General features: G+C 39.1%; 2 protein-coding genes across 3 annotated transcripts; both read left to right on the top strand.

Moving 5' to 3' along the window:
• The first annotated feature begins 2,084 nt into the window (after window positions 1-2,084).
• Window positions 2,085-5,081, top strand: LOC115979793. 2 transcript variants are annotated; one of them, XM_031101852.1, is made up of 4 exons: window positions 2,085-2,731; window positions 3,724-3,903; window positions 3,980-4,380; window positions 4,460-5,081. In XM_031101852.1, exons 3-4 carry the CDS (start codon window positions 3,982-3,984, stop codon window positions 4,994-4,996), a joined length of 936 nt encoding a protein of 311 aa, XP_030957712.1. In that variant the 5' UTR covers window positions 2,085-2,731; window positions 3,724-3,903; window positions 3,980-3,981; the 3' UTR covers window positions 4,997-5,081. The 2 variants fall into 2 exon arrangements, with proteins under 2 accessions (XP_030957712.1, XP_030957710.1); XM_031101850.1 differs by lacking the exon at window positions 2,085-2,731 and having other exon boundaries at window positions 3,286-3,903.
• Window positions 5,082-13,553: 8,472 nt separating this feature from the next.
• LOC115981896 (probable pectinesterase/pectinesterase inhibitor 60) lies at window positions 13,554-16,981 on the top strand. Its single transcript, XM_031104327.1, has 2 exons — window positions 13,554-14,581; window positions 16,151-16,981. Exons 1-2 carry the CDS (start codon window positions 13,696-13,698, stop codon window positions 16,843-16,845), a joined length of 1,581 nt encoding a protein of 526 aa, XP_030960187.1. The 5' UTR covers window positions 13,554-13,695; the 3' UTR covers window positions 16,846-16,981.
• Window positions 16,982-18,680: the final 1,699 nt, after the last annotated feature.

Raw genomic sequence — 18,680 nt, 5'->3', positions numbered from 1 at the left:
GTACCATATAATATATCTCACACCAAAGAAACTGAAACCCAACGCATATACTTAAGTACTATATAATATGATATATACAATACTAAAGAAACTTGCACCCAATGTATATAGTTTGCAAGAGCATTATATATGTCATTCAAATTCCAAGCCAAATAACTATGTTCATATTTAAATGTGCCAAGGTCACTTGAATTTTTTGCTGTTCCAAAGCTAACATCATGTGTCATACTGTCATGTCCTACTAGTTGCAACAACAAACTTACAAAAACGGTTTATCTTCAAGAAAATTTCTTGAAAACTATTAGTTTCAGTCTCTAACGACAATAATATTGTACTTTTATCTATATGTTGATAGTTTTGATATAAAATTATCAAAACTCCAATGTAATGATGGTCTTGAATTGGTGGATTGCAAAAGGAAAATTTTTTATAAAAATAAAATAAAATTGGTGGATTGACTATAGTTTTGTGTCAAAAACTAATTATATGTATTGCGGATGTAATGGAAGACCAATGTATGAAAATCTCATATAATTTTTTATATAAAACTATCAAAACCCCGATGTAAAGCAAGTTTTTTTTTTTTTTTTTTTTAAATGGTGGACACTGGATTGTCTATTGTTTTGTGTCAAAAACTAATTATATTTACCGTTTTAATGGAAGACTAATGTATGAAAATCTCATACAAAAAGAAACTTTAAAAAAAAAAAAAAAAAATTTCATTTTTCCTTATTTTAAGGTTTTACATGATTCATCTCATGAGTCATGATCTCTCCCCCAAGATTTATCTAGTTTTCCTGTTGGATTATACACGTGATCTTCCAAATCAATTCAAGTAGTCCATGATAAGGTTTTCACTTTTTCATTATGTGCTTAACAAAAAGCATTGGCATGACATGAAAATTAACTTTTTTTTCACAACAAGACTATATATGAGTCAACAAGGCCCACCCACAATAGTTATATGTTATCATTGCGTTAAAACCAATAAGCTTCCCTAATAATTAAATTTTCAAGAATTGGGTTTCTCAAAAAAAAAAAAAAAAAAAAAAAAAAATTCAAGAATTGGAATTCCAAGAAATTTACAAAGCCACAAAATTGGCGAAGTCAGCTATAGCTTTGCTTAGCAATTGATTAAAAGAATAGGAAGTTGAAAGGACGCCCGGATTTTCTTGATGATTGGAGCCTTGGAGTTGGAGGTGTCTCTGTCTTTACTTCGGGGTTTCTTTTAGGGAAGGTAGAAAAGTGCTTTCCCAACGGCACACACCAGGGTTTGTACTTTTTAAAGTTTAAGGAAAGGGTTGCATCCATTTTCATCCCTCTTTTTTTAACAAATGATTACTTTACTTTTAGGAAAATATAAGTATATAACTGTCTATTCACATCCTATCTTCATCTCAAAAAAAAAAAAAAAAAAATCCTCTCTTGTAAAATATATAGCTAATCTTGTCAAATTATATAACTTTCATAATAAGGGGAGAGATAGCATTTTATTCTATAAGTGAAGGAATGAGAATTCAAATCCACCAATGATGATTATTGTAATGTAGACTCAAATTTTGATGACTTTTAGTCAAAAGAATGGTTAACATTATCAAAAGAATGCATTTTATTTATCCATGAATGAAAACTCAATTGCTTTTTTAGCTTATAAGTGAAAGAATGAAAATTCAAATTCAAATTTTCCATATAATGAGACTGAACAATATTATTGAGTTATAAATTTTCGGTTGAAAAGCTCAAATACTTGTTAAGAGAATGCATTTTGATGACGTTGAGAATTGTCACCAATAAGTCACACCGTACTCGCGAGTCAACGAACCTGCACAACAAGAACAAACGGAAGAAAAACCCTTAGAGAGCACCGGTGTGGCGCCGGCCAAAAGCCCTCCGAAGGTCAAGTCAGAATTCGTCCCTTGAGTTATTTTGAGGCGTTTGAGAGGGTCAAATCATCTTACCTTGATTTGCGTGAATATTACTCCTTTTTATAGTGGTAGAGAGTTGCTTTTCTTCTTAACCTCCAGATCTTTCCAATGTGGGACTTTGATACAATTTCCCTTATTGGATCTTAGGGCTTTTCTAGGCAAATAGAGGTTTCGGATCATGGGCCCTTACCATGTCTGTGCGATAGGCCTTCAGAGCGCGTGGGCCCATCTTTACAAAGGTCCAAACAGTGCCCATCCGTCAGGCCCATTAAGATAAGCCCATCAGACTAAATTTTACTATCTTCAGTTGCCCCCTTCACCCCAATGGTCCGTCTGCTTTTAGGTCAAAGGACCAATGGGGTGACGATTCTAATGTATGGGCGTGACGGGTATTTTGATGACGGAGTGGGATTCGCGAAACAGAAGGTTGAAAATGTTTGACGGATCCAACCGTCAGATAGGACGACGGTTTCATATGGATTTAACCGTCAGACATGATGACGGGTATCTTGCCATTTCAGACGGTTTAATCGAGTCGACGGTTACAAACTGCTGATGCGAGCAGACAGGTTGTCAGCATTTATTAGCATGCCACGTGTCAATCTCTGAATGGCCGTTGTATAGGATCGAAGCGTCGCTTCGTCTTCCGTGCATCTCCTATATATATGAGGCGTCTCAATCTCTCATTTTCGCATTTCCAAACAGAAAACGTCTGTCGGAGAGAACCGTCAACCTTGTCAGAGCAATCCGTCGAGTACCGGTAACCACCAATTACCACAACCGTCACCCGTTCTGCGCCAGGTGTGGTAAGTATTTACTTCAATTTCTTAAAGTTACATTTTCGTCCAAGCATTGTTGTTAGGCTTACTATACCCGTCAATGTTTTTAAACCCGTCAAGTCTTAGGTTTCATCATTAATTGTAGGAAATGTCTAGTGCGTCAAGTAACCAATCGGTGGTTCGTGACGTGACGGAATACGAGAGTGTATACCCGTCCGGTCATAAAGACCAAGATAGTCCAGGCGAAGATAGGAGTCCGTCTGCATCCTCTTCGTCCTCAACAAGTGAGGATGTGGAGATAATTGGAATAGGGGGTCCTGCTGACGACGGGAATAAAGCACCGGAGTCCGTTGTGGGTGCTGATGGACTAAGGCAGTTCATCATGTTACCAGAGTGGACAGTGCATAGGTTCACGTCCGTCATCCGGGAGAGACACTTCAGTACCTTTAGAACCAATTTTCAGATACCAGATTACATTCCAATCCGTCTCCCCTACGTGTCGGAGAAATGTTATTATGACGGGGTAGAGGGCGTTGGAGTGTACGAGCAGGTGTTGAAGGCTAGACTTCGGTTCCCGCTCTCTACACTCCATAGAGAACTCTTACATTACCTGGGACTGTCCGTCACCCAGATCTCTCCGAACGCCTGGAGGGTCTTCATAGCAATGGAGATTCTTTATGGTGCATGGTCAGACGGAGAAAGGAGATTGACGGTCCGTGAATTTCTTCACTGTTACCGTCCAGATGAGATTGACAGATCAAGGGGGTTGTACCGTTTTGCTAGTCGAAGTCCCCTGTTGAAGATTATCTTTGAGACCCCAGACTCAAATAGAGACTGGAAGAGTCGCTACTTCTTCCTGGAGGGTGACAGATGGATGAACCGTCCAGGAGAGACGGAGTACATGCCCGTCGATACAACTTGGGGAATAATAAACCAAATACGTATACACCCGTCTTACTTGTCCTTTTTTACATATCCGTACACTTTTATGTGCGTATTTTGACCGTCTGTCTTTGCAGGTAGACAGCGTCCGCAGATTAGCCTCGAGGAATTTAGTTTCCTTGAAGAGATTTGCAGAAAAACTAGGCCGGAGGAAAGGACCTGGGCTAAGTTAGTGAATCCAAAGACAATACACTGGTATTGTGACGGTCCAGAACCCACCCGTGAGGCCATTGCATACGACGAAAGAATACACAAACGTGAGTCCGTCTACTTTTACCCTTGAAATTTAAATTTTATTTTTGAGAAAATATCATCATCCGTCCTGTATTGCAGAAATGGACGACGCCAAGAGAAGGGCAATGATAAAATCTCTAGCCGTCGAGCAAAAGAAGACGGGTGAGATCGTTGTTCCCAGTGTGCCGGGGTCATCGGGTAAGAGGAAGCAGCCACCCAAGTCCGACCGTCCACTCAAGCAGCCAAAGGTGTCAATGGAGCCCGTGGTGGGCTTGATGGCTGAGGGCCCTAAGGCCGTCACCCAAGTTAAACAAGGGGCCGGTAAGGGCCTAATGCATGCTCCACCCGTCAGCGAGGAGAAGCCCCCTCCCCTTCTCCGTGAGGACTCGAAGTTCGCTTTGGAGAAACTCACGTCCATACTTTCTGCAGAGGACTATGAGGATCTTGGGAATCACTCGACGGAGGTGATGGGGGAGACGGGGTTATTTGCCGTCGGACAGGTAACTTTCCTTATCCTTCAGTTTATGTCCGTCCACTCCCTAGTTTCATTTTTGACACTTCTAATTTTGTCTATTTCAGTCCTTGGTTATGATGAAGGGCTTGATGGACCGCTGCCTCAACCGTGAAGCGGCTCTGGAACGGGTACGGTCAAAACTTGGGCAGACGGAAGAGGAGCTTGGCCAGCTGCACAAGTGGAAGGCCACGATGGAGCAGAAGTTTGAACTCTCTGAGAAGACGAGAGAAGAACTTGAACAGAGGACGGAGGAGGCTGGGAAGGCCTTGAAGGTTAGAGCAGACGAGGTGAAGGATCTGAAGAAAAAACTCTGTCATGCAAGGGATGACGCCGTCAGCGAATATCGCAACTCCGAGTCTTTGTTGAAGGAGCTGGCAGGATCGTTCCTTCAAGGCTTCGACGATTCGCTCCGTCAGGTGAAGAAGGCCTACCCAGATCTGGACTTGTCCATGATAACACTAACTGATCAAGGTCAGACGTCTGCTCTACCCGCCGCCTCCGAAAATACGGAGGATCTCTTTGGAGAAGAGGCAGCTCAGGGTGACGGAGAGTCCGCTATGCCGAATGAGGTCGCTGTTGTCGACCCCAATAAAGCAGAGTGAACCATATAATTGTTGATGAGGATCCGTCTCCCTTTTTATGTATTGTTAATAACTTGTAGACGGTTTCGTTGAAGTTTCATTTGTACTGAACAATGCTTTTCATTAATTGTCTTTTCGTGATCTGTATCCGTTAAGGATTTTCTCCGTCTATTTTTATTTTGAATTTTAATTTTTATGTTGATCCGTCCACTTATAAGCTAAACTATTGAAGCTAACTTATATCGTCATGTTGTCCGTCCACCTTGTGGGCGTTTTAGAGCCGTCTGCTTTGTGTATGTTCGTAATTTATTCACCGTTTTTGCTATGCCGTCCATTTTACAAACACGTAGTATTACTAAACGTTTTGTTGGTCCGTCCGCTTTTCGGACATGTAGAATTATTCACCGTTTTGGGTGATCCGTCCACTTTGAGGAGTTCACCGTCCAATTTGTGGAATTGTGTAACTACTCACCGTTTTGGTGGTCCGTCCACTTTATGGACGGAATTATTCACCGCTTTAGGTGATCCGTCCACTCTGTGGACTCAACACCGTCCAATTTGTGGACTTGTATAACTGCTCACCGTTTTGGTGATCCGTCCACTTTATGGATAATTTTATTCGCCGTTTTGGTTACCCGTCCACATTATGGCGCATATACCGTCCACTTTACGGACTTGTAGAATTTACTCACCGTTTTGGGTGATCCGTCCACTTTTGGACTTGTACTGTTCTCACCGTTTTGGTGACTTTGTGGACATGTAGAATTCTCACCGTTTTGGTGATCCGTCCACTTTTGGACTTGTATTACTCTCACCGTTTTGGTGATCCGTCCACTTTATGGACTTTTAGAATTTCTCACCGTTTTGGTGATCCGTCCACTTTTGGACTTGTATTTCTCACCGTTTTGGTGATCCGTCCACTTTGTGGACATGTAGAATTCTCACCGTTTTGGTGATCCGTCCACTTTTGGACTTGTATTACTCTCACCGTTTTGGTGATCCGTCCAATTTTTGGACTTTAAACTAGCATTCGTTAAGTTCGGGGACAATTGTAGTGACATCAAAGTAGAAGAAGATTATAATGGTATCTAATTGCGTAAAGGAAAAGTGCCTGCCCCCTTGGGCTTAAAAAAGGCACGACGGGATTGTAGCAAGAGAAACACATGTTAAAGAAAAAACTTATAAATAGTTAATAAAAAGCCAAATGGAAAATTGGTTGCCGTTCGCCGTGTTACTATCACTGGTAGTATTTCCTCAAATGCTCCGCATTCCATGGATGCGGTAGCTTCTCCCCCTCCGTAGTCTCCAAGTGGTATGTTCCTTTCCTTTTCCATGCCGTGACTCGGTAAGGTCCTTCCCAGTTGGGGCCGAGCTTTCCCTGTGTAGGGTCTCTAGCTGCACCCATGACCCTCCTGAGTACGAGGTCTCCTACTTGGAAGTCTCTGTGTCGGACTCGGGAGTTGTAATGTCTGGCCATGCGTTCCTGGTATCTTGCGATCCTTTGCTCCGCTGCCGACCTTACCTCATCTATCAGGTCCAGCTGTAGCCTCATTGATTCGTCGTTCCTGCCTTCGTCATGGTTGTGAACCCTGTAACTTGTGAGGCCAACTTCTGCGGGGATGACCGCCTCATTCCCGTATGTCAGTCGAAATGGCGTCTCACCTGTCGGAGTCCTCGCCGTTGTCCTGTACGCCCACAGTATGCTCAGTAATTCTTCGGGCCATATTCCCTTTGCCCCCTCGAGCCGAGTCTTGATAATCTTTAGCAGGGATCGGTTCGTGACTTCAACCTGGCCATTGGCCTGAGGATGGGCGGGTGATGAGTAGTGGTTTTTTATTCCCAGCTGTGTGCAAAAATCCCGGAAGTGGCTGTTGTCGAACTGCCTCCCGTTATCCGAGACAAGGACTCTAGGAATACCAAACCTGCAAACGATGGACCGCCAAACAAAACTTCTAACGTTCTTTTCTGTAATGGTGGCCAAGGCTTCCGCTTCTACCCATTTTGTGAAGTAGTCAATACCCACTACCAAGAACTTGAGCTGCCTTACCGCAGTTGGGAAGGGTCCCATGATATCCAGTCCCCATTGTGCGAACGGCCATGGAGCCGTCATAGGGGTCAGTTCCTCAGCTGGCTGTCCGATAACATTGCTGAACCTCTGGCATTTGTCGCAGCTCTTAACGTACGACTCGGCATCCTTCTGCATGGTTGGCCAGTAATACCCAGCTCGTACCAGTTTGTGCACCAACGACCGCGACCCAGAGTGATTCCCGCATATCCCTTCGTGCACTTCCCTCATTACGTAGTCTGCCTCTTCAACCCCGAGGCATCTTAGATAAGGGCGGGAGAATCCTCTCTTGTAAAGAACGTCTTTTATCAGGACGAATCTCGCCGCTTGGACTTTCAGCTTCCTCGCTGCCTCCTTCTCTTGTGGCAGTAACCCGTCCTTCAGGTATGAAGCTATCTGGGTGGTCCAGTTTCTTTCGGAGCGTATCTCCTGCATATTGTCGGGGTCTATTAGTGGAAAGAGTTGAACGAAGGAAAGTACATTACCCGGTGTCATCACATGTTCTGCTGAGGCGGCTTTGGCTAGCCGGTCGGCGAGCTCATTTTCTCCCCTGGGGATTTGGACGACCGTCGCTTTTAGTCCGTTGACTCTCGTTCTCACTTGATCAAGATATCTCTTCAACCTTTCCCCCTTGCATTCGTAGTCTCCGTTTACTTGATTGGTCACGACCTGAGAGTCGCAATGGACGGCCACACTTTCAGCTCCGGCGGCTTTGGCTAGGTCGAGTCCTGCCGCCACCGCTTCGTATTCTGCTTCGTTGTTGGTAATGGGGAAGTCGAGACGGACCATACATTCGATCTTGTCCCCTTCGGGCGACAGCAACACTATGCCGGCCCCTCCAATTCGCCGATTGGATGACCCGTCGGTGAAGATGCTCCACTTGAGTGGTTCTTCTGCCCCCTTGTCCTCGTCACGCGTAAACTCCGCTATGAAGTCGGCTACGGCTTGTCCTTTAATGGCCACACGCGGACGGTACTTGATATCAAACTCACTCAATTCTATTGCCCACAGTGTCAGTCGACCTGCGGCTTCAGGATTACTCAGTGCCCTTCGCAAGGGCTTGTCGGTCATTACGTTCACGGTGTGGGCTTGAAAGTAATGTTTGAGCTTGCGAGCAGCCGTTATCAATGCGAAAGCGAGTTTCTCCATAGGTTGGTAATTGGTGGTTACCGGTACTCGACGGATTGCTCTGACAAGGTTGACGGTTCTCTCCGACAGACGTTTTCTGTTTGGAAATGCGAAAATGAGAGATTGAGACGCCTCATATATATAGGAGATGCACGGAAGACGAAGCGACGCTTCGATCCTATACAACGGCCATTCAGAGATTGACACGTGGCATGCTAATAAATGCTGACAACCTGTCTGCTCGCATCAACAGTTTGTAACCGTCGACTCGATTAAACCGTCTGAAATGGCAAGATACCCGTCATCATGTCTGACGGTTAAATCCATATGAAACCGTCGTCCTATCTGACGGTTGGATCCGTCAAACATTTTCAACCTTCTGTTTCGCGAATCCCACTCCGTCATCAAAATACCCGTCACGCCCATACATTAGAATCGTCACCCCATTGGTCCTTTGACCTAAAAGCAGACGGACCATTGGGGTGAAGGGGGCAACTGAAGATAGTAAAATTTAGTCTGATGGGCTTATCTTAATGGGCCTGACGGATGGGCACTGTTTGGACCTTTGTAAAGATGGGCCCACGCGCTCTGAAGGCCTATCGCACAGACATGGTAAGGGCCCATGATCCGAAACCTCTATTTGCCTAGAAAAGCCCTAAGATCCAATAAGGGAAATTGTATCAAAGTCCCACATTGGAAAGATCTGGAGGTTAAGAAGAAAAGCAACTCTCTACCACTATAAAAAGGAGTAATATTCACGCAAATCAAGGTAAGATGATTTGACCCTCTCAAACGCCTCAAAATAACTCAAGGGACGAATTCTGACTTAACCTTCGGAGGGCTTTTGGCCGGCGCCACACCGGTGCTCTCTAAGGGTTTTTCTTCCGTTTGTTCTTGTTGTGCAGGTTCGTTGACTCGCGAGTACGGTGTGACTTATTGGTGACAATTCTCAACGTCATCACATTTTATTCTCATATATTTGTTGGTTTGGTTAAGCCAATCACTTCCTCCTCACTAAACTTTTTTTTTTCCCCTCTTTCCATTAAAACAGGGGGGGGGAGGAGGATGGAGGGGAAATATTGAGGCCTCTCCACTCTCCAGACTCAGTAATGGGAAAGAGTTCTGAGCAAAAGAAAAAAAAAAAATCTAACATCAAGGAAAGTTTTAGCCCAATCATTTTTCGTGGTGGGCTCACTTGACAACACCATTTGCACATGTTTCTCCTCCAATTTTATGTTGCAACGGGTGGTGAGCCCAATAGAATGCGAGCTTGAGATGAATAACAACGTGTTCTGGGCCACTAAGGCACTAACCCAATGGGCCTAGTGGTAATTAATTTTAATTCACTTTTCTAGATCGAGAGAGAGAGAGAGTCAAATTTTAGTTTAACCTTTAAATTCTGACAATCACATGCAAGCAAAGACTGAAATAAATTTGAAATCTTATACCATTTATTTGTCCTGTTTTAAAATTTAAACTTTGTAAATGAGCATTTTTTATTATCTTGTCTATTATATAAAAATGTATAAGTTTTCAAAATACCCTTATTAGTTTAAACTATAGAAAAAGAATGGTATTGACTTTCTAAAAAAAGCAAAGGATAAGATAGAAATTTTATTTATTAATTTTAAGAAGAAGACTTCATTTTGAAATATTTCAAAATGAAATAGACGACCAACAAATTAAGATGGAGGAAGTATATATTTCAACTACAATAAATAATTTTAAAAAAAAAATAGAAGACAATAAACAAACAAAACAATGTGTTAGGAATTGCACAAAAATCTATGTATCTTGTGAGGATTTATCTAAAATCATGTAGTAATGTTACCTGGGGCAGGAATGATTGAAGATTAAAAAATAAATAAAAAAATCAAACCCTGGTCGGATCTTGGCGCCAATTCCGTTAATGGTTAATTGCCTAATATGTATTTTACACAAGATTAGCGTTTATTAGTGTCCAGGCTTCATAGAGAATAGTGTTTTGATACTCTCAAAAACTCCAGACACCTCACATGGAAAAATGAACCTCTATTCATTAAGGCTAAAATTAATTCATAGCCATCAGTTGCAAAAAATTCCTTTTATCTAGGCTTGCTCTATAATCTATAGTGCTCAAGATCTAGTTTACTATGCTTGGTTTTGCTAGATTGGTTGACTTTGAAGTCATATTTATTGAATATCAGGCAATGAGAGTATTCACTCAAACTCAGGGAAGGAATTGTCATATTTCCTAATAGTTGGAATCCATATTTCGTAAGCCATTGCATGTTTGATTGGAGATCTCAAGAATGATTGTTTAAAATGATGTAAAAACTACAGTTTAAAAAATGTTATGGAAACACGTGTTTACAGTATCCATAAAGCAAAAAATGTGTTTAGTACTATGTTTCAAGGGAAATGTTAACGAGTGCCGTGCGGCATTGGTTAAGAATCTAATTAAAGAAAGTTTTTATGGAAAAAAAAAAAAACAATTAATGTTTTGACAGTTTTTTTTTCATTTCTCATAAAATTGATATCAAAACTTTCCTAAAATGGATTCTTAACCAATGCCGTACGACACTCGTTAACATAACCCATGTTTCAAATAACATGTTTCAGTGTGTGAAAAAATATAGTTGTGTATTTGGTATGTGTGTGTTTTATTTTTTAAAAGCTGACAAAAAAGAAGGCCCCACCAGTGAGAGAGGGAAGTCAGTTATGTGTTGTCTAATCAAGAGTGAGACCCATGATTTGCAAAATATTTACAAAAGTACTATTAAGCAACGTTATTTGAAAACTGAAAACGAGTAAAATGAGTTTTCTAAATTTAGTTTTAAACACCCTAAATAAGTAACGTAACTCAAACACTCCAATAAAAAACACTCATACCAAACACGTTACCAACTTTTCCCAATGGATTACATTTTCCTAACCATCCTAAAAGACAATCACTTAATGCATTTCTTAGGAGAACTTTCTACCTCATTGCATGTGAAATTATTCACAGAATCTAGTTATCTTCTCACCCAATAAAATGCAATCACTTGTTTTAAATAATTGAATTGGATCTTATTCGATCCATATAAATGAACCTCAATTTACTTTAGTGATGATTGACGGATTTTAATAAAATTATTATATTAATTCCAAGGAATTGATATAATCTAATTATTATAAATATTGCTATTTAATAAATATTTGTCAAATAATCCTCTATGGATTTGAAGATTTTACTATAATCTACTTTATTTTGATTTAGTGATATTATCCAATTCTCCCATGAAAGAAAATTTGAGTTTGAATTTCCACTTCCTTTCTTGTAAGTAAGTAAAAGAAAAACTCCATTATGATCAATGAATGCATTAGATTTGGCCATACTGAAAAAGAATTTGTAACAATGTAGGGGTTAGGTTAAGAGTTAGGCTCATTTCTCACCCCCGGCCCCAACTTTCCCAAATGAAAAGAGGTCTTTTTCAGAAAGGAAACCTACCTTATCAGGCATTTTCAACCAACCAAATGAGGGAAACACCATTTTTCCCCCTCCTTCCGGTTCCTTTAATCTTTCCCAAACAATTCCTTTTCCTACCATGCATTTTCAACCAGAAACACAATTCTTCACTCCTTATATGGTCCCTTTCATTCCTTTCCGACAATTCATTTTCAACCAACCCAAACAAGAGAAAAACCATTCTTCTCTCCTTCCTTCCTTCACCTTTAATCCCTCCCATTTTCTGCCCAACACATGAAGTGTTTTTTGTTGCCCATTCATTAATTCAGTAATGCTGTAGTGTATTATTCACTCTTTTGATTATGTTACCCATTTATCAATCCCTGACACTTGTTGTTTATTTTATTAACATAAAAATAACTCACATAGATTAATGTTGATGTTATCCTAACAAGAAGTAATTAGGTTTTACGTATATAATGGTCATAGTAATTGTGATTGTATTAATACTCCATCCAAATCAAGAAAATCGCGCGTGGACATTATTAGCAAACCTTGCTAGCATGGAAACTAGACAAAATAAGTATATAATAAATAAAAAGTCCCCTATCATGTTGATGCTATATATGTAAAGTGGCCATCTTTACAATGATAACAATTTGGGTATTACTATAAGTGTTAATCCTTAGGTAAATCAACCTAGCTTATTGAACTAAGTTATACCCTTCACATGCAAACTTTTCTCTTAAGCTTTTGAAATCATTAAATATAAATGAACACGGTGACAATGAAGTAGAGTTCCAATTTTTGTCATAAAGCTCACACATAAATATACATAATCTTTAAGTAAACATTAATTGGTTAATTAGTAGTGTTCATACTCTCTTTGAAGTTTCATAGTTGAACTTAATGACTAAAGTGATTATTGCTTACTCTACAAACTAGAAAGAACGTGGATTAACCCAAATTTAAGGTCAGTTTAGACACCTAGTTTGAGTGACTTCAACATGCATAACTTCTTCCATTCAAAGAAACTGTTACTTCGAATATAATGGAAATACACTCAACAAAAATACATAAATATATAAGACTCACTTATAATACCTTATATTTTTCAATTAAATCTAAAATAGATTCATATATTCAAGCCTACTCAAGCATTTGTTTAAAACAAGAAGAACTTCTAAATTCTATTATCTTATATAATATACATTTTTGTTTCCCTTGTAATTTTCGTCTAAACTAAAATTTTGCTTTTTCTTTGTCAAAAGGCCATAACCACCGACCTGCCAGTATATTGTAACATGTTAGCTGCTCAAAACACGGTGCATTAAACCATTGAATCATAAAAGCATAAAATATTGAGCAATGACATAAATACAATTTTCTTACTCAACTTTCTAAGATAATATATAATAAGTTTTGTTTTGAATAACATCATTTTCACATAAGTCTATCATGATTAGACTCATTTTTATTATAAAAAAATGTTGAAGTTACTACAAATTTGAAATTTTTACTATAAAAAATATTTACAAATTAATGTGGCAAGAGTATTATTAGTGCCACTTAAATATCTTAATAATGGTCAGTACATATGGATCGACGAGCTCTACTCCCTCTCTCTGCCACTCCATTCAAATTGGCTATAAATAATAATTTGAACTCTTTTTTTTTAATGATTAGGGAAACATCAATTTGCAAAACTTATATAATAAAATTTGTAATATTTTTAATATAGGTCTTTTATTTTTTTTATTTTTTATTTTTTGGGTGCAATAGCTTGACATAATTAGTGTTACTCCAATATGATTGGTCCCTTTTCTCTTACTTCATCGATTGTCCCGATTGTGTGAACAACTATTCACGCAAAGAAGGTACATTATATCTGTACACATGATTAATAAGTAAAGTCAAGATGCAATATCTTAATTATGTCAACCTTGCACTTGTATTATATACTTGTCATTCATCATCTTTCAAACAAGCCAACCTATTTTACTTACCTGTATCTCCTACATATAGAAACCCCCACCACCGAGATATGACCCTTAAAAACCTCAATACCCAAATCATAGAAACAAAAAAGAAACAATCATGGCCATGAACACCAGACTCTTATTCATAATATTCTTTCTCTTCTCTACAACCTTCTTCACAGCCCTTTCTTCCAACAATTCCTCCAACATAGACTGGTGGTGCAACAAAACCCCACACCCTGAACAATGCAAGTACTTCATGAACAACAGCCACCACGATTTTGCACCAGAAAACCGATCTGATTTCAGAAAAATGGCGATCCAAGTGGCCTTGGATCGTGCCATGAGTGCACAAATACATGCCTTGCAATTTAGAGAAAAAATTGAGAACAATCGCCAAAAAGCAGCTTGGTCAGATTGTTTGAAACTTAATGAGTGCACTATTTTGCAATTAAACCGTACCCTTCAAGGTATAGGCACAAATCGTAGCTGTACAGATTTTGATGGACAAACCTGGCTAAGCACAGCCCTCACAAACCTAGAAACGTGTCGACTCGGGTCTTTGGAGTTAAATGTTTCAGACTTTATCTCACCTATCATGTCCAATAACAATGTGTCTGAGCTCATTAGCAATAGTTTGGCCATTAATGGTGTTATTCTAGATGAAGAAAGTAATTATACATATGGGTTTCCAAGCTGGGTTACAAAGCATGAAAGGAAGCTGTTGCAAGCATCAACGTCTTCAATAAAGGCAAATCTTGTGGTGGCTAAAGATGGTTCCGGGAATTATAGGACGGTTCAAGCAGCCATTAACGCAGCATCAAGGAGGAGAGGTACTGGGAGGTTTGTTATACATGTGAAGAGAGGGGTTTATTTCGAAAACATTGAGGTTGGCAACAACAACAATAATATTATGCTCATTGGTGATGGCATGAGGTTTACGATTATCTCAAGCGGCCGGAGTGTTGGAGCAGGAGACACCACCTATAGTTCTGCCACTGCAGGTAAGCATTTTGATTTCTTTATCTCGCCAACTGAGAATTCTTCATTTCACTTGAAATAGAGATAGTCATATTCTGTTCATTTTGTTATTGATATTTAAAAAAAAAAAAAAAAAAAAAAAGAAGATAACTATTTAAATTATAAAATAAATCCATTTAAAATGAAGAAATCATTTTCTTTTAAATATATGTATAGTTATTGCTTGTTTTTCTCCATGCATATGAGAATGTGTCATATTCTAGAGAAATATGTGTTTATTGAAGAAATTTGATTGAGAGAAATTAAGGATTTATTTTTCTTAATTTGTTGATGTTTACTGCTAAATTAATTTTGATAGTATATATGTATAGATTATTGTTCTTTCTCCTTGTCAGTTATATATGAGTGTTAAAGACTGATGCGAAAATACTTTCTTCTAGTGTCTTGAACAATGCTTGAAGCTTTTCCATAAAAAAATAAAATAAAATAAAAAGAACATTGCTTGAAGCTTTATCAATTATTTTTAAACTAAGGTACGACTACTATTAAAAACTTTTAAAATGTACGATGCCTTTTATGTTACTTAAGTATAATTTCACGCATGTGAAAGCTTTTGATTAAAATTGAAAACAATCAAGTTATGCCTTTTGTTGCACACAAACGCAAGTGAGAGCTTCACAAATAATGATTAATTTATGCATATGCATGTGTGAGAAAATTGAGTTTGAAGTCTTGTACGGAATAGAACACTTTATTTTTTGGGGGGCGAAAGAATAGGACTTGGACTTCACTTTTGCTATGCAATTTACACAGCTAATAATATCAGGACAATTTAAATACCATCAGGAGTTCAGGATCAACATCAACTAATTGTAATTGGTCTTGATGGAGACTCTGCAAAGTGAAAAGTTCAAATCTGAATGTATCTTGTCCTGACTTATAAATTAAACTATAGCTTGCCTCCTCCAACTTTTTTTTTCTTATATGAAATATATAATTTCAATCAATAATTGGAAGACATTAAGTGAGTGTTTGGATAGAAATTATAATTCCTGCATTTGCATTTTTTTTTTTAACCATTGTTTTTGACTTTTCTCACTTTTCAACCTGTGTACTATTCACAGTAAAATAAGCGGTAGAGTGCACACCCAGTGGGTTCCGTGCACTCTTCAAGGGACTCACAAACTTCACTTTTCAGTAATTTTTTCATTAAAAATGGTTCCCATGGTATTATTTACACATTTAAAAATTATTTTGTTACAGTGTTTTCAGTTTTCAGTAAAATAAGTTATATTTAAACGGACCCTAAGCCTAAACGTTAAAGCAAAAGGTGAACCAAGAGTTTTTTTTTTTTTTTTTTTAGTTATTCTGGTCATTAATCTAGGTCTTATACATCATTGTTTTTATGATGACAGACCTAGATATTTAAATTGTTGTATTATTATAATACAACAATTTAAATATCTAGGTCTGTCATCATAAAAACAATGATGTATAAGTTATAACCATTCTTTTACCTAATTATTCATTCAGTTAAAAAAAATTATGACCATTTATCTGTCTTCTAAAATTATTTATTTATTTTTTTTAAGGCATTGATGGCACTCACTTCATGGCTCGTGGCATTACATTCAGAAATACTGCTGGTCCCTTAAGGGGCCAAGCAGTCGCGCTCCGATCAGCTTCGGATCTCTCCATCTTCTACCGGTGTGCCATCCAAGGTTACCAAGACACCCTCATGGTCCATTCCCAACGCCAATTCTATAGAGAATGCTACATCTATGGCACAATAGATTTCATATTTGGTAATGCTGCAGTCGTGTTCCAAAATTGCATGATATATGTAAGAAGGCCACTAAGGGGCCAAGTCAATGTGATCACGGCCCAAGGTAGAAATGATCCATATCAAAACACCGGGATTTCGATCCAAAACTCTCAAGTACGGGCCGCACCAGACCTCAAGCCCTACATTCGCTCGTTCAAGACGTACTTGGGGCGGCCCTGGATGCAATATTCCCGCACAGTATTTCTTCATACTTATATAGACAGCTTGGTGAGTCCAGTGGGATGGTTGGCATGGGATAGGTCTAGTTTTGCTCTAAGTACTTTGTACTATGGGGAGTATAAGAATTTTGGGCCTCGTTCATCCACCAGATATAGAGTGAGATGGCCTGGATTTCATGTTATAACCAGCCCAAATGTGGCCTTGCGTTTCAGTGTTAAAGGTCTTCTTGCTGGGAGTTCTTGGCTACCAGGAACAGGTGTACCATTCACGCCTGGCCTGTGATCATGTTGCATAGTAATGTAATATAATACATTGAAGTAATTTATCATTCATTTATAATTTATTTGTTTGGAAGGAATAACATTATTGTTATTTGTTTAATGTTGGATTTTTCTACATTGTAATACCAATGAAAAAATAATAATTGTAATTTCTATTAATTTTTATTAAATCTTGCAAGCATAATATACTTGAGTGCCATGCATTAAAAACTTCAGATTTTAGAGCTAAAATTATGGGGGAAGCTTCACTAGTGTTTAGAATTTCATCAAACATCTTTTTGAAACGACTTTCTTTTATATGTTAATGCATTTAATAACTGGTATGAATACATATCAAAATCGCAAGACAATACGAGAAATTATAAGATCCACATAGTGGACAAGTAATGTGGTTCACCACTCCACTAAAAGGCTTCCACTTGTTTAAAATTGTTGGTTAGAAAAAATTTTAAAACAAAAATTAATTACTAACTTAACAATTTTAAACAAGTGGAAGTTTTTTAGTGGAATTGTGGACAAGTGATGTGGTCCACCAGAGGACTCTATAATTTCTCAGATGATACCAAAGAACTCTATATTTTCTCAGATGATACCTGCATATATAAAAGCAAGTTATATATGGTTGAAAAATTTTCGTTATCTCATGCAAATCTTGTAGATTAAGAAGAGGTTATACATTTGATTATTAGAACTTGATAGCATTTCAACTACTGCTTATGGCATCCTAAAATAAAAACAAATTTCATAAAAAATATTTGGTTTGATTGATAAGTTTTAGTGTGGGGCCCAATAATTTATGGGCCAGGCCCACTTGTTCATGGGGAGTCCAAAGGCCCAAGCCGAAAAAGATAATGGCCCGGAGATGCAGCCGAGGACAGTTTCGTCCTCGGCAGACCCCAAAGCTCCATTGAAGGGAGGGGTAAAAAAGAGATAAAGGAACAAATGTGGAAGGAGATCTAAAATATCTTGGGAAAGTCACCCTTATGACCCTTCCCAGATAAGGCTCTGCACCTAACAAAGCCGTATTCCTCAGCCTTATCACTCATCCCCAACAATTCTGGGATTAGACTGATGGGACAAATATCAGTCTTGTAAAGGCTGACCCTACACGTGGACGAAGGACAGTTAACGTAGACGAGTATAAAAGAAGAAAGTAAGTAAATCTAGAAAAGGGCCGATCCCACCTCAAAAAAGAGAGAGACTACATGGGGAAGAACCTCTCAACGACTCCGGACTTCACTGAAGAAAGTCCGTCGTGGGGTAACCGGGAGAAGGCCTCAATAGTCCTCGGATCAACTCCGAGGAGATCCATGCCATAGGGCGCGACACCTTAGGGCTTAAATGTTCAAACCCAACTCCTTTTTTTACATGAATTCCTCTAAAGTCATGACCGGGCATCGCCCCTTGACCAGCGGCTAGCTTTTCAAGCCCACTCTCTACAAATTATATTGTGAGGGACCTTTATTGTGTGAGCCCAAAAATGTTAGTGGGCCGCAAAGGAATCATGTCCTTACAATTGGCGCCGTCTGTGGGAAAGCTTGCGCGCTGGCACAGGTGGCGGTGGAATCAACTCACACGCCAAGCAGAAATTTCTGGGATCTCCTCCGTCTCCGGCGACATATAGTTGTTGCTCCGACGTAAGCTTCTGCTAGGGGCTACGCCTCGCAGTGCTAAGGGCGCGGGCGTCTCTAGGGGCTTCCAGCCTCAGGCCGACTTTCCCCGCCCTGGTGTAGGGGCTCGTGGTCGAAAAACAAACCAAGTACATAAAAAGATCGTAAGTTTTGGATAGAACCAAGGCCTTGCATGGTCCTCGGACTCAAACCTATGGGGAAACCA

Source organism: Quercus lobata, chromosome 3, assembly GCF_001633185.2.
Source record: "Quercus lobata isolate SW786 chromosome 3, ValleyOak3.0 Primary Assembly, whole genome shotgun sequence".
Classification (NCBI taxonomy): Eukaryota; Viridiplantae; Streptophyta; class Magnoliopsida; order Fagales; family Fagaceae; genus Quercus; species Quercus lobata.
The sequence above is the reverse complement of the archived record's forward strand: the minus strand, read 5'-3'. Positions and strand labels throughout refer to the sequence as shown.

Bases quoted from the DNA above. Each gene is read 5' to 3' on its own strand.
- LOC115979793 (XM_031101852.1), top strand. From the start codon at position 3,982: ATGGACGACGCCAAGAGAAGGGCAATGATAAAATCTCTAGCCGTCGAG. The intron at 4,381-4,459 runs GTAACTTTCCTT...TGTCTATTTCAG, and splicing joins GGTTATTTGCCGTCGGACAG to TCCTTGGTTATGATGAAGGG.
- LOC115981896 (XM_031104327.1), top strand. From the start codon at position 13,696: ATGGCCATGAACACCAGACTCTTATTCATAATATTCTTTCTCTTCTCT. The intron at 14,582-16,150 runs GTAAGCATTTTG...ATTTTTTTTAAG, and splicing joins CTATAGTTCTGCCACTGCAG to GCATTGATGGCACTCACTTC.